The sequence below is a fragment of the Ipomoea nil genome, unplaced genomic scaffold (assembly GCF_001879475.1).
Source record: "Ipomoea nil cultivar Tokyo-kokei standard unplaced genomic scaffold, Asagao_1.1 scaffold1102, whole genome shotgun sequence".
NCBI classification, from domain to species: domain Eukaryota; kingdom Viridiplantae; phylum Streptophyta; class Magnoliopsida; order Solanales; family Convolvulaceae; genus Ipomoea; species Ipomoea nil.
This window is the reverse complement of record NW_017617530.1, coordinates 192096-208602: the sequence shown is the minus strand read 5'-3', so window position 1 is coordinate 208602 and position 16507 is coordinate 192096. Positions and strand designations below refer to the sequence as shown.

The following is a 16507-nucleotide window of genomic DNA, read 5'->3' as shown; positions in this document are numbered from 1 at the left end:
ACGGCGTGAGGGGGGGGAGGTAGGTACGGCGTGAGGGGGGAGGTAGGTACGGCATGAGGGGGTAGGTATGGCGTGAGGGGGTAGGTAGGTACGATATGAGGGGGGGGAGGTAGGTACGACGTGAGGGGGGAGGTAGGTACGGCGTGAGGGGGGAGGTAGGTACGGCATGAGGGGTAGGTACGGCGTGAGGGGGTAGGTAGGTACGACTGAGGGGGGGAGGTAGGTGCGGCGTGCATGGTGGAGGATGCGGGAGTCGCGGGGATAGTGGCGACGTGACATGCATGGCGACAAACAAGCGGAGTGGGGGAGGAGCAACGTGGGACACGCGGACGCCAGAGGAGGAGGGGGGCTTGCTATAAATAAGGGCCCTGGATCTTTGGCTAAGGGGCAACTCAGACACGATAAGCACTACAGTCTAGTGGTTTTGGTCTTGTACTCTCAATCTAGTCACCTGGGTTCGATTCCTACCAGTAGCATAGTTCGCTATAGCCCATCCTGTGGGCCTTGTTCTTTGTAATTGGGCTGCCATTCTGGGCCTGTACCTCGGGCTTTTGTACGCATTGTTCTGGGCGTAGCGCCCTACCCCCCGTCCTATGTTCCTATACCCGGTTTATGGTGGACTCGGTCCCAATAAAACCATCATTGGCACCGTCTGTGGGGATCGCTAGCCCGTGTTTGTAGTCTCTACCATCCTAGCAAGGTTCCGAGGTACGCCCAAATGGTTGATTCGCAAGAGGAGCTACCCTATAAGGTAACACACTTAGCACATCGAGACGCTACTCTGGTGAGTACACTTGAACACTTAGTTAGGTAAAGATTGTGTTTATTTTCCCGAACTATGTGCCCCTATGTGCTCCTATGTGCTCTGCATGCTTGGCCACGGCCACCTCAACTATATGCTCATATGTGTTCTGCATGCTTGGCTCGCGGCCACCTCAACTATATGCTCATATGTGTCTGCATGCTTGGCCCGCGGCCACCTCAACTATGCGCTCTGCATGCTTAGCCCACGGCCACCTCAACCATGTGCTCCTATGTGCTCTGCATGCTTGGCCTACGGCCACCTCAACTATGTGCTCCTATGTGCTCTTACGTGCTATGCATGCTGGCTCTACGGCCATGGCGGATGGGGCATGTGGGTTATCGCAACCCACATGCGCGGACTTGCCCCTGGCAAGCCGCATGGTTTTGGCGGATGGGGCATGTGGGTTACCGCAACCCACATGCGCGGACTTGCCCCCGGCAAGCCGCATGGTTTTGGCGGATGGGGCATGTGGGTTATCGCAACCCACATGCGCGGACTTGCCCCCGGTAAGCCGCATGGTTTTTGGCGGATGGGGCGTGTGGGTTATCGCAACCCACATGCGCGAACTTGCCCCCGGCAAGCCGCATGGTTTTGGCGGATGGGGCATGTGGGTTATCGCAACCCACATGCGCGGACTTGCCCTCGGCAAGCCGCATGGTTTTTGGCGAATGGGGCGTGTGGGTTATCGCAACCCACATGCGCGGACTTGCCACCGGCAAGCCGCATGGCGTTGGCGGATGGGGCGTGTGGGTTATCGCAACCCACATGCGCGGACTTGCCCCCGGCAAGCCGCATGGCGTTGGCGGAGGGGGCGTGTGGGTTATCGCAACCCACACTACCCCGTCCTACAATCTTCAGTTACCTTCATCCTTAAAAAAAAAGAAAAAAAAAAAAAAAAAAAAAAAAAAAAAAAAAAAAAAGGAAGGTTGCATGCAGGTGTAGCATGGAGAAGGAGCAAAGACATCCATTGAATATTTGTAGCATGGAGAAGGAGCAAAGACATCCATTGAATATTTAAAAGAAGCATGCAGGTGCATCATGGAGAAATTGACAAAGCATACTAAATAAATGCAACAAAAGAGATGTATAGTGCAAGAAGCATCCAAGAAGTGACAATAGAGGAGTCACCTTGACCTCTCGACACTAGGTGATGAAGCGAAGGCCAGGGCAACATGCGGTGTGTGTGGCAGAGGTACGGAGTAATGGCGTGACGCACAACAATGGTGATAATGGAAGGTGGCGGCGAGAGGTTGAGAAAGGGAAAGAAGGGAGGTGGTGATACCGAATTCTACTTCTTTTAGGCATCAAGATACCTAAAAGAAGTGGGGGACTTGTGATGGGGATATCATGAAAGCTTGGGAACTAGAGGTTGAGTTTGGGAAAGAAAGGAGGTAGTTGTACCGAATTCTACTTCCTTTAGGCATCAAGATGCCTAAAAGAAGTGGGGGACTTGTGATGGGGATATGGGACCCTAGGGGTCCATTTTATTGGGAAAGTATTGACCCAAGTGGGGGTGGTGAAAGAAGGAGGTTGGACCAAGTCTTGTTGGGCTTGGAAGACAAGCACGCATGGTGGGCCAGGGTGAAGAACATGGACCGGAATGCGGGAGGAAGTAGGTGCGGGAGGTAGGTACGACGTGAGGGGGGAGGTAGGGGGAGGTAAGTACGATATGAGGGGGGGAGGTAGGTACGGCGTGAGGGGGAGAGGTAGGTACGACGTGAGGGGGGAGGTAGGTACGGCATGAGGGGGGTAGGTACGGCGTGAGGGGGTAGGTAGGTACGATATGAGGGGGGAGGTAGGTACGGCGTGAGGGGGGGGAGGTAGGTACGGCGTGAGGGGGGAGGTAGGTACGGCATGAGAGGGGTAGGTATGGCGTGAGGGGGTAGGTAGGTACGATATGAGGGGGGGAGGTAGGTACGACGTGAGGGGGGAGGTAGGTACGGCGTGAGGGGGGAGGTAGGTACGGCATGAGGGGGGTAGGTACGGCGTGAGGGGGTAGGTAGGTACGACTGAGGTGGGGAGGTAGGTGCGGCGTGCATGGTGGAGGATGCGGGAGTCGCGGGGATAGTGGCGACGTGACATGCATGGCGATAAACAAGCGGAGTGGGGGAGGAGCAACGTGGGACACGCGGACGCCAGAGGAGGAGGGGGGCTTGCTATAAATAAGGGCCCTGGATCTTTGGCTAAGGGGCAACTCAGACACGGTAAGCACTACAGTCTAGTGGTTTTGGTCTTGTACTCTCAATCCAGTCACCTGGGTTCGATTCCTACCAGTAGCATAGTTCGCTATAGCCCATCCTGTGGGCCTTGTTCTTTGTAATTGGGCTGCCATTCTGGGCCTGTACCTCGGGCTTTTGTAAGCATTGTTCTGGGCCTAGCGCCCTACCCCCCGTCCTATGTTCCTATACCCGGTTTATGGTGGACCCGGTCCCAATAAAACCATCAATATGAAAAGACAAAAATACTCTTTACTAAAATTAGGAAAAGTCATGAGAATAACTAAAAGTGTTCAAAAAATAATAGTTCAAAAAATAATAGTCTAGGATGTTAAATGACAAAAGCGATAGTCTGGAACTAAATTTGAAATTATTACAAAAAAAAAAAAAAAGAAAAAAAAAAACAAGGATCCTTTTGGTGGAATTAACTCCATTTTCTTCTCCCAAAAAGGTTGAATCCCCAACCAGACAGAGCATGTAAATCACAGTGACTCAATGAGTAAGCAAACAGGGTTGGACATAATTCCCATACTGTCACCACTAAAATTCAAACCTTGGTCACTTTTCTAAATACTATCCACTAAACTATTGAGCTAAGCCCGTGCTCGTGAATTAACTCCATTTTGTATATATGTAATGTAGTGTGTCTGTAATAGATGAAAGCCACTATCACAAGTGAAAATATGTAGTTTTTTTTTTTTTTTTTGAAATTATCACATTTATTTTTTCTATTCTTTTTATTAATTAAAGTATCACCAACTCACCAAGTGACTGGAAACTAAATTGACGTATTATTAAATGATTGATGTCATATAGAGTGACATGATATTTCAATGACATCTAATATTGTCTTTATTTATCAATTAATTTATTACAATTCATTACACCCTCATTGTCGTTGTTGATTTTTTTTTTTTTTTATAATTATTATACTTGCATAGTAAATAGTATCACATTTCAATAATAAAATATTGAACTTGACTATCCAATCTTCTACCCAACAAAATGAGAGGAAAAAAATCAGTTAATTAATTAACCAATCATTGTTTGCCTTGGGACAAATACTTGCAATAAAAGTTAAAGAAAGAAATTAAAGATGGAATATGTGTTAGGAATAAATTAAACTTCAAATTAGATTTTGATGATGCGTAATTTAAGTTAGTAAATTAAGACCCGAAGTTTTCTTTGTAAAAATATTATCAAACCGTCCATACACAACAAAGGATCAAAAATAGTAAATGTTAGGCAATGAAAGAGAGCGGAGGTGAGTGAGTTTGTGGTGGTCGGTGGGGAGAGGGTGGCGGCAGTGACAGTACGTTCCGACGAGTGAGTCGACATGGGCGGTTGATTACGGTAGGATACGGAGAGAACCTAACGCTAAGCTGATATCAGATGAAGTAACGGTAATTGATTGATTGATTGAAACTGTTACAATTGAGAGTCTTAATACAAGAGAACACCTAAATGACTCCTACACTATAGGCTATCTAAAAGCATGACTAAGTATAGCCACATAAATATATTAAGACTCTAACAGTTCGCAAGTGATGGCCATAAGACAAGTCTAAAAGGAGCAGTAAGTTTTTGGGGGTGTATGGAAAATAGTTGTTAGCGAATTGGGTTAGCGGGTCTGACTAGGTTAGAGTATTAGCTGGTTGTAGCAAAATATTTGGTAAATTAGATGTTAACTGATACCTGATTACATGCAAAATATCTTTTAATTTAACGGTATAGTTTATTTTCTCAAAAAGTTGATTGAAAAAGTTAGCATTTTGAAATAATAATATGTTACAAAAACCTTATTAACCAAACACTTATATTAACGGTTAACCAAGTTAAATAGCTAATGTGGTCAATCAAGTCAAAATTGACTGATAAGCTAACTATGTTATCAAATGAGATCTTTCTTACAATAAAACTTTCTCAAAAAGTGGTAAGGCATCCTCACAACAGAATAGAGAAATTACACAATCCTTAAACCACTATAAATTTTTCTCACTTTATCATATTGCACTTAGCTTTATTTGCATACTTAGTTTCATTCTTGCTTAAAAAGATTTTTACATTTATAATTATCCACTTTTCCATCGCACAAAATCTCTAAATAAAATGTTTTTTTTTTTTTTGAGTATTTACTTAAGATTTCAACATAACCTAAAAAAATTATTGTTGAGAAATTATCACTTAATTAGTCAATCATTAAGAGGTTTTAATTTCTAATGGTTTATTTGCTAATAATAATCAAAAGGGACGTTTCAAGGATAGAATGAAACCTCACCCACATGCAATGGTCTCCTCTTGTATTAACACCCATTTCACTCTAATCTTACACTTGACCCCATCCCCCTTCACTATTACAAACACTCTATATATACATATCCCACCTTAGCATCCTCATCATATACAACTTCACTTCAATTCATATATCACAAAACCAAAAGCCATGGCAAAGTCGTCGTCTAGGGAAAATGGCCAAAAGAAGAATGCGACGAGGCTGAAGATAATGGTGGAAAAGCTTCAGAAGATCAGTTTCCTAATGGGCAGCAAGAGGTCATCATCGGCGGCGAATCGTTTCGAGGAGTCCGATGATGTCCCGAATGACGTTAAAGAAGGGCATTTCGCGGTAATGGCGGTGGACGATGACGACAAGCTCAAGAGATTCATCGTACCGCTCAGTTGTTTAACGAACCCTTCTTTCTTAAAGCTGTTGGAACAAGCTGCGGAGGAGTATGGGTTCCACCATCAAGGCGCAGTCATGGTTCCTTGTAGGCCATGTGAGCTCGAGAAGATTCTTGCAGACCAATGGGTAGAAGAGAGCTCTTCTTTTACAACTCAACAACTCTTGTTCTAAATATATATAAATTAAAGTAGCTAGCTATATAGATATATCTATCCACCAGTAACCAATTCAAAAGCTATATATATATATATATATATATATATATATATATATATATATATATATATATTATATTATATTTACCTTGGGTTTTAGGGTTTGCTAACGATTTTATTTCATTGCAACCAAAAACCAATAAATTTCAATTTATCTATCATAATAAGACTGATTTAGTCGAATTTCAATCGAATTGTATTTATAGCAGCTCTTCCAATGACATTTTTGCATAGACATTGGTTTCGAACTAAAATTGTAATAGACTAATAGTCAAAGTTCTTCGTCAGTTATTTTCTTAGCATTGTCATTAATCTGGGGTGTGAAAAGATTGTTTTTGATGGTATCCCTATTACTTTCCATAAGGAATGAGTTTTTCTCCCGAGGATCCACCCTACTAATCCATGTTCGCTCTGGGAGGAATGAGAGCTGGCCCAATAGGAACTGTCACTTGTGGGAATCAAATTCGAACTAACCCTAGCTAGGATCTCCCCACAAAGAAGCTCCTTTGCCACTTGAGCTACCCTTTAGGTTAAATCAAATTTATAGTAAATACAAGTTATACAACGGACAGAGTATGGGTTCGTTAGTATATTTGCATATTACGATGGATCCCATATATGGCCATGTCGGCCATCTACAATAATGTAACCTAATTTACTACTACTACTATAGTACTATATAAACTTCATTTTTTTATTCCTTGTTTTTTTGCTATAAGAATTTAAAAAATAAAAATAAATTACATGAATCTCGATCAATTAATACCAGCTAGCTAAGTCAATACAAGCAAATTAGTACTAGCTTAGGTGGACCTTCAAATGTACATGTGTTTACTTATGATATCTATATGTGTATGTCATATAGATATACGTACAAATTTTGTTGCAATAAAAATATTTTGACCAAAATAGCTTTAACTTTTTTAGAAAAGTGCTTTTAAAATGGCAAGAGGCAACTAACTCGTCTTGATATTTAGTTCTAATTTAAGACTTTTTTTTGGACTTTAGTGTTCAACTAATTAACTTTCAATTTTCCTAGCTAGGATGTTGAATTAAACTTGATAATTTTGAGTATTTTTCATTCAAACATTGTGATTTCATAAATACAATATACGGTTATTGATAAAGTAAAATTTCTGCAATTGTTAAATCATATACTAATCCATAAGGCAAACTCATTTATAGATATAACCTAGTTAAATATACTCAATCTTTTTATTAACTTCTTGTACTTTTTTTATTTGTTGTTAAAAGTTAGGTGTTTTATTGCTCCTAAGAGCATCCACAAAAGTTTGTGTTTTTTTAAGAGTTTTTTGTCCGGCATTTGTCAAGTTATAGCAAAAAAAAAAAAAAAAAAAAAAAAAAAAAAAAAGTTAGGATCCTGATGTGCCCACTAGGCGCGTACATTGGCTAATAAACACCACGATCGTCTTTTTTTTTTTTCTCAGAAAAACTATGCGAAATTGAGTATCTAGCCCCCTCACCACCACCCCCCCCCCCACCCCACCCCACCCCAAAAAAAAAAAAAAAAAAATTCTCTCTCCTCTCTTACAAATCATCAGTTATTATTATTATTTTTTTCAAAAATTGTGAAAAATCACTTAATAATGTGTAAGTCTAAGTACTGTTTAATAAAGTTGCTGTTGCAATAATAAACAGATATAAATATATGAAAAAAATAATCAATTTTATTTTTATGATAGAATATTACAAGTGTAGAAAACAATAATTGACCCTGTTTGGTAACATAGTTAGCTTATCGGTCAATTTGGTTTGTTTGACCATTATTAGTTGTTTGACTTGGTTAAACAGTTAATGGTCATGTTTGGTAAAATATTAGCCTATCAGCCAATTTTGGCTTATTTGACCACTACAATTGTTTAACTTGGTTAAAAAATCAACTCCAAAATGTTAAAATTCAAAAAGCTGATCAAAGCAGCTTTTTCAATTAGCTTTTTGAGAAAAAAAATTATACCAAAAAGCTAACAGCTAACAATTGAGTGATCAACTTTCAAGAGAGATTTTGCATTGATATTGGAATAGCGTACATGATGGTTTATATACACAGAGAGTTACACATTATTAGGAATAGAGCCTAAAGAATAGCACTAACTAGCAACAGATACTAACTTCCTAATACTAACAGCTAATTCACCAAACACCTTCCTACAATCAGTAATGTTATCAACTAGTTATACCCTGTAATTAACCCAATTAGTTAACAACTAACAACTAACATCCATTTACCAAACAGGGAGTGTTTGATTAATTAGTTTTTTGTAACAGCTTATTGTTCCAAAAAGTTAAAATTCAAAAATCTGCTCAAAACAGTTTTTTCGATCAACTTTTTGAGAAAGGCATTTGGCATGTAATCAGCTATCAGCTAACAACTAATTTACCAAACATCTTTCTACAACCAGCTAATGTTATCAATTAGTCAAACTCACTAATCCAATAAGTTAACAGTTATTTACGAAACACCCCAAAATGTTTTGAACATATATCAATCTTAATTATCCATTAATTCTCACTAAATAATTTGCATTAATAACTAAGAAAAAAAAAACGAGCGAATTGAAAGAAAATAGATTAATATAGCTGCACGATCGAAAATGGATCTTACCGGCCAAAAGATATAATGATGATAAGAACATTAGATTTAGAGACACATAACATGAAACCTCAGTCAATGTAGTAGTAATGGCAGCTAACGTACAGACACTGTAAATTGCCTGTTTCACACTCCAACCCTAAATGAATGTGTTGTACTACTCTTTCCTCTGCATCACCAAACAAAAATCTAATTAATGCTTCGTGCACTGTTTATTTGCTTCTCAATCGTTAAGACTCTGGAGAAAAGTCTATTAATGCCCCACCCATGAGCGATGGTATAGTGGATGAAAATTCTCACTTAAATTTTGCTTTGATTAACAGGTTAGAAGTTTGATTACTAGTACTGTTTGGGTCGAACATTGAATGTTTAGATTCAGATTTGAATTAATTAGGCTCCTTGTGTGTAGAACTTAGGGACGGATTGATGAGATAATATTATTGGCCCTGTTTAGTAACATATATAGTTATTAGTTTATCAGTCAATTTTGACTTGTTTAACAACTATTAGGGTCCGTTTACTAATAAAAAAATTGTTCTCTATTTTTTATTTTTTAATTTTTCAGTTTTCACCCTGTTTTCTATTCTCTGTTTTCTGTTTAGAAAATTGTTCTTTATTTTCTAATTTTTCACCTAAAATTTAATTTAGATAATATTAATATTTTTTGAGCTAATATTTAAAATATTTTTTTGGATATATTCATTTGAATGACATGTATATGAATATATAAATATTACTTTGAATTCTAATATATGTGAGATTTCAATATCCGATATCTGGACTGAACTTGTATTATGATGTAACATAATTAAAAATATTCAAATTAATAATCAATTGAGTTCGATCAAAATCTAAAACATTATATATAGTTTAATTCTTAATTTTGATCATGTAAATAATATCTAGCTTTAAAGTGTAAGCAAATAAATTAAGTTTAAATAAGTAAGTAGAAAAGATAGAAGATAGTGATATGTAAAATAAGATGATAATGAATGTAATCATAGTAATGTGGTTATAGTGATATATAACTAAATAGATGATAGATGATTCTGTTTTTCATTTTGAAAACAACTTTTATGTGTGTTTCAGTTTTCCAGAAATTTTCAGAAATTATTTTCAATTTTCAAAATGGAAAACTGTGTTAGTAAACATGTTTTATGTTTTCTATTTTTCAGTTTCCGAAAATTTCTAGAAATTTTCAGTTAGTAAACAACCCCTTAGTGTTTGATTTGGTTTAACAGCCAATACGAGTGTTTGATTAATAGCATTTTGTAACAACTTATTTCTCTAAAACACTAAAATTCAAAAGGGTGCTCAAAGCAGCTTTATTGATCTTTTTTGAGAAAGTCATCTTGCATGTAATAAGCTATCAACCAATAACTAATTTATCAAACATCTTTCTACAATCAGCTAGTGTTATCAAGTAGTCAAACTCACTAACTCAATCAACTAACATCTATTTACAAACATTCCCAATATAATATGATAAATCAGAAAATCTGGATTTTTAAAAAAGAAAAAAGAAAAATAAAAAGGGTGTGTGGGGGAGGGAAGGGAAGGGAAGTCTATTAATTGGTACAATGGGCGGTTTGATAATTCTTGTACGAATTTGAAAACTGGTTCCGTTGTTTTCCGATCTACTCAAATTAATTACGGAATGTGAATTCTTGCCGTCACGGGTTCACTTGGGGCATATTGTGACATGTTTGAAAGGGGAAATTTGTAGTCACTATTTGAATGAACGAAAAGGGAATTTTGTAGTCATTATTAAAAAATATATCTAAAATACATTATACTCGTGTAATAGCTAGGCTATGTTAAACTTATATGAGAGGCAAACTATAATAATAATAATAATAATAATAATAATAATAATAATAATAATAATAATAATAATAATAAAATTATGAACGAAACAATATTGATAAAATTAAAGTTAAATTCAAAATCTTTAAGTATAAAAGTCATGCTCCACCCATTTCATCATTTCTTTCTGGTCATTATCAATCATCTTCGTCGTTTGCTTGTTAAAGAATTTGACTTGTCTACCATACTGAAATCTTGTTGGAACTTTCCACAATTATTAATTTTAAAAGATTAATATAATGTTGTTACTTAGGATCTGTTTGACATACTTAGCTGAAAAGCTAATAACTAAGAAGTTAATTAATTAAAATTAAAGTGCTTAATAAAATTAATTGTTGTTTTGCTTCGAAAAAAACATTAATTCAATGAAAATTGTAACAAAAGATTAAATGTGTATGGATCAGAGGCTACTTGGGGGGTCAAATCTAGCATCCCGTCATCAAAAAGTGATAATAGTTACAACACATATGTATAGAAAAATATAATTATTATTCGCAACTTTTAATATAATAATAAGCATTTAATCTGAAAATTAATACATATAATATATTACTAATTAATAATTTTTGACGTAGTTATAAATCATCTGAAAAATACAGATTACAAGTGGCAATATTAAAAATAACATTAGAAACTAAAAGTAAAATTTGTCGTTTGTTTTATCCTTTAGCAACGTGTGTACTTCTTCCTTTTGCCTAACGACACTGGCACACGTTGGTGGTTGAAGCCGCCGATCGTTTTGTCTTTGATTAAAATTTATAGATATGTTTATGTAATTATTTGGAGTTATAGAATATGTTAATAATTACATGTAATATTAGATGATAGATAAAATTTTATAATTGTGATTTATTACTTTATCACGATGAACTTGTGAAATTACAAAGAAAATCCGTTCATTGAACAAATCAATTAAAAATTTGTTGTTGGAATATTAGAGTAAATAAATGCTAAGCTAAAATCTATAGCATTTGGTGTGTAGGAAAATGGTCATGTGAGAATAGTTACTCCAGTGAGAAATGAACACAAATATCGATCCTCCATTTCAAAATAGTGAACGTATAAAATCTATACTTAAATTTTAAAATAATGATGATGATGTAAAACTTTCATTGCATCACTAAGAGAAAAACAATATCGTTTTGTGAAAATAAAGCACTATTTTGGATAAATAATATTGTCTCGCAAAAAATTGTTTACACACAAATTCAAATAAAAGATACAATTGTTGTGAAATTAGATGTATCCTCGCGTGAACAGCTATATCATTCAGATTGCAGGAAAGTAATAGATCTGGTAAAGTATGGAGAAGTCAAGAAATACAGAGAGAATCATCAATCTTTTATTAATCATCTTCAGTATAAGATATACAAGATATAAAGAGTTCTAGTATGACTACAATAGTATAAATGATGAAGATGTATTATCATAGTATAATACCTTTTGTAATGTCCACATGTATTAATTCAAAACAATTCTCCTTGGACATTACTATATCATACGCATGCCTTGTCAAAAACGTCACTAGAAAACCCCAATGGGAAAAATCCATTGAGGAAAATAGTACATTATAAGTACGCATTCATATGTTGCACTAGATGTCTTGTTAAAAAAACCTTTAATTAAGAAAAATTATATCAAAACTCAATCAAAGGAAAAAGAGTATAGTTGTTGGTCTTCAAGACCACTCAATTTTCTGGATTGATTCATGTAAATGTCACTCCTCATGAAGATAATTAACAATCTTCAAATCCTACAGATAAAGACATCTTTCCAAAAATAAGTTTAGCAATGGACTTTGTGAAATCTGCTAGATTGTCATTAGAGCAAATATTCTGTATAATAATCTTGTGAATCTTCTAGAGCTCATGTGTGTTGAATATTGACTCTATATATGCTTTGTCAAATATTTCTTTGCATACACATTTCTCATTTGTGCAAATTTAAACAACCTTTATTGTTCTCATTTAGAACATTGGGGGTAATTCAGAGCATAACCAGTATGGAACTTGACATCATGAGGATCAAACAAAATAACAGTGCCCAAGTAGCTCATTAAAAACCATATCTTGCTTTCTCACATAAATGTCAACTCTTTGTACCTCGAAGATACCGAAAGATATGTTAAACATTGTTCGAATATTTGATTGTAGGAGCTGAGGAGCACTAGATGCTGCTAGCAATTTCATCGCAAATGCAATATCAGGCCTGATGCGATTATGGAACTTCTGGTCCTAAATTAATGCTCCAACGACAATGAAGTAATGGACGTTTGGTCCCAAAATATCCTCATTATCTTCTTGGAGTCTAAACGGTTCCTTATTTGCTTTAGGAGATTGGACGAACGTTAGTATGACAAGTAAATGATACTGATGAATGTCTTAGACTCATGCTTTTTCCATTCACATTTTGGTACTTTTACATGTTAATCATTATATTATGGAGTCAATTTGGTCACTTATGGAATGATTATTTGTGCTTAGGTGACTTGACAAGAAAATGATGTTTTGAGCCAAAGATTGAGCTATTTGATCAAGATTTCAAGTCATCATAGTATGCGGATATTTTTATGAGGCAAAATGAAGAGAAGAAGATTGAACAATACTCTTTCATGTGCCAAATATTTGTGCTTTAGTGGTCTTGATGATATAGGCAATTCAATGCAAAGGCAAAGCAAAAGATAGTAAGGTGGCATTTCTCGCCCAAATTCGCACTGTCTTAGTATTTTTACCATATCTCAATGTAGGAATGTCCCAATCAAGTTATTCTTGCACCATTGAAAAGCTAACTCAAATTTCTACAACTTTCAGACAGACCATAAAGGCTAATTCAAAGGTTTCGATAGTGAAAAATAGTCGAGAAGTCAGACAATATGTGCAGGAAGCATGACTACTCTGATCTATCTAGTGGACACGGGTATAGGCACGCCCGTGCCTCTACCCGTGGCTACAATACAGTAGGCACTTGTTTCTTGGGCACGGGTTCAGCCGTGGGCGTGCCCGTACCCGTGCCCAGCCTCTGTAACACTTTTTAAGACCTTTTTGCTTTGTTTTAACTTTTAAGGGGATTTCTTCTACCCATAAACACATCTTTCATTTCTCTTTCATTCCCTATGTAGGTTTAGCTCTAGAATAGCTTAGAGTAGTGTAGATTTCTTGTTCCTTTCCATTTCCAAGCTCAAGAACATTACAAATCTTGGATTTCAAATCTCAATAGAGAACTTCTTCTTATTCATCTCTTTCATTTGATTTCCATTTATGATTTCAATTACTTCGTTAATATTGTGTATCTATTGTTATATTATGAGTAGCTAAGGGTCTGTTTACTTTCGTTCTCTGTTTTCTATTCTCTGTTTTCAATTCTCTATTTTCCATTCCCTGTTTTCGAAAACTGAAATTGAAAACTTGTTTACCAGTAGTTATTTTCGAAATTCATTCTCCACTTACTAAATTAAATATGTACTATATACATATATTTATAAGTTATTTCGTGACAAAATGTGATTACAAAATAATAATTTATTGTAATAATTTAAAATAAGTTATTTCGTGACGAAATGTGATTACAAAACATTGCAAATAAAATTGAGTACACCATAAATGATTATAACTTGTCCAGAGTGCATTGCAAATGTGTCCTCATGAACAAATTCTCCTAAATTGTGTAAAATCAATGAATAAAGGCTAAATTAGTATGAAACTATCTCTATTTGCATAAAACTATCAGAGCATCTCCAAGGTAGCGCTATCCCTGCAAAACTCAACTGCAAAACGGCAAAAATTTAAAATTTCTCACTCCAAGGTGAGTCGCCATTCCGCCATAATGCCAAATTAATTGGCTTTATATGGCGCGGCACTGTTCATCCCCGGCAATTGAGAAATAAGAAATAATTTTACCCTTTTGCCCTTACTTTTTTTTATAATTCCATATGTATCCTTTATTTGTTTTATATGTAATTTTTTGTTTTGTTAAATACTTATATTTAAAGTTGGTATTATTAAATATAAATTATACCATTTGAAAAATCTCATTGAGACGATCGAAACAAGACTAATATTGAATATATAATTATATATTAATTAAAATTTCAAATACATTAAACATAACTAGAACATAATAAATGATAAAATACATACGACATACATCAAACATGACTAGAGCATAATAAAAATTAAAATACATACGACATACATCAAACATGACTAGAACATAATAAAAATTAAAATACATACGACACAATAATAATATTAGAAAATACAACACAATTTTGAAAAAGTTTCTTAAAATTAATAATTTCCTAATCCACTCCCACTTCCTCCCAAATTTTCAAAGTATTTATCAAATTCATGATTTGATTCAACTCCTCCTCCATGCTCTTGATTTCTCTCTGCAACAATTTGTAGTTGTTGGCGTCTAATCGACTCACGCACAGCTGGATCTTCTATCAAATTTAAATTCATTCTTAAGATTTTGGTATCTTCTTTTCATTTTGCCAATGCCATTTTTTCTTTTCCCAATGTTATTTTGTTCGCTGCATTTTGAGCTTTAAGCAAATCAAGATCATATTGTTTTTGGAGTAGCTCATGATTGTTTTCGAACATTCCTTTGAATTGTGCAGTTTGTTGTTCCATTACGGAAATAAATTGATTGCGCTCATTCGAGAGTTTATGCTTCATCTTTTCCTTCTTCCTTCCCGTAGGACGTTCACCTACATTGTTCATTTCATTACAATGTTCATCAGTTTCAAAATCATCATTCAAATCAACAGCAAATGAGGAAGAGCCTATTGACTTCTCGGTTCCAAAAGATTGTGATTGTGATCCTTCGGAAGTTCTTTTTCGACCCCCAGCATTTAGCAAGCTTCCAGTTCTGCAAAATTTCTGCATGTCTTTGACAATCGGCCATACATGATCAAACTTAAATCCGCCTTTGAATTCGGGATCTTGCTTTACTAACTCTTTTGCTCTATTAAGCTGTTATAAATAAAATATAATTCCAATTAAACAACGCAATTATAACAAAAATAAGAGAAAACTAAATAACACAAATTTACAAGATACTCACAATATCTGTTTCTGATGCACCACTTGGGTTCATGTTCTCTATTTGTTGAATGCACCCTCTTAGTTTGCTAATCGTTGTTGATATATTTGCCCAACGACTATTCAACGATCTTGAAGTTCGATCCGTACAAATGTGTGCCGGTAGCATTTGTTTATATTCTTGTGCAATGTGTTCCCATAAATCTAATGCAGAGCGATCATTGCCCATTTCAGGATCTTGGGCAATATCCATAAATATAGTACAAAGGAGTTTATCTTCATCATTTGAGTATGAAGAAGTTCGGATTGAACGTGAGGGTTTTGACATGTTTCAATGACTGTTAAACTAGAAAGAAATGTAAGAGATATTGATATTCAAAAGATAGATGGTATTACTTCTAAAATCAAATTGTAGTATTTATAGAGATATAAGCATACCAATGAACGGATGTGATCTTCACGATCTAATCTAACGGTTCAAAACATTTCAGATAAAAGCTGATTCAAAGATGCATGTGATCTCTTTTATGGAGTATGTGTGGAAAAGGACAAGAGCATACCAATGAACGGATGTGATCTTCGCGATCTAATCTAACGGTTCAAAACATTTCAGATAAAAGCTGATTCAAAGATGCATGTGATCTCTTTTATTGGAGTATGTGTGGAAAAGGACAAGAGCATACCAATGAACGGATGTGATCTTCACGATCTAATCTAACGGTTCAAAACATTTCAGATAAAAGCTGATTCAAAGATGCATGTGATCTCTTTTATTGGAGTATGTGTGGAAACGGACAAGAGCATACCAATGAACGGATGTGATCTTCGCGATCTAATCTAACGGTTCAAAACATTTCAGATAAAAGCTGATTCGAAGATGCATGTGATCTCTTTTATTGGAGTATGTGTGGAAAAGGACAAGAGCATACCAATGAACGGATGTGATCTTCGCGATCTAATCTAACGGTTCAAAACATTTCAGATAAAAGCTGATTCAAAGATGCATGTGATCTCTTTTATTGGAGTATGTGTGGAAAAGGACAAGAGCATACCAATGAACGGACGTGATCTT

The 16507-nt window shown here is 35.8% G+C and overlaps 1 protein-coding gene across 1 annotated transcript; it reads left to right on the top strand.

The window, feature by feature from the left end:
* The first annotated feature begins 5366 nt into the window (after nucleotides 1-5366).
* Nucleotides 5367-5926, top strand: LOC109183305 (auxin-induced protein 6B-like). Its single transcript, XM_019333396.1, has one exon. The coding sequence runs from the start codon at nucleotides 5465-5467 to the stop codon at nucleotides 5870-5872; it is 408 nt and encodes a 135-aa protein (XP_019188941.1). The 5' UTR covers nucleotides 5367-5464; the 3' UTR covers nucleotides 5873-5926.
* The last annotated feature ends 10581 nt before the right edge of the window (nucleotides 5927-16507 follow it).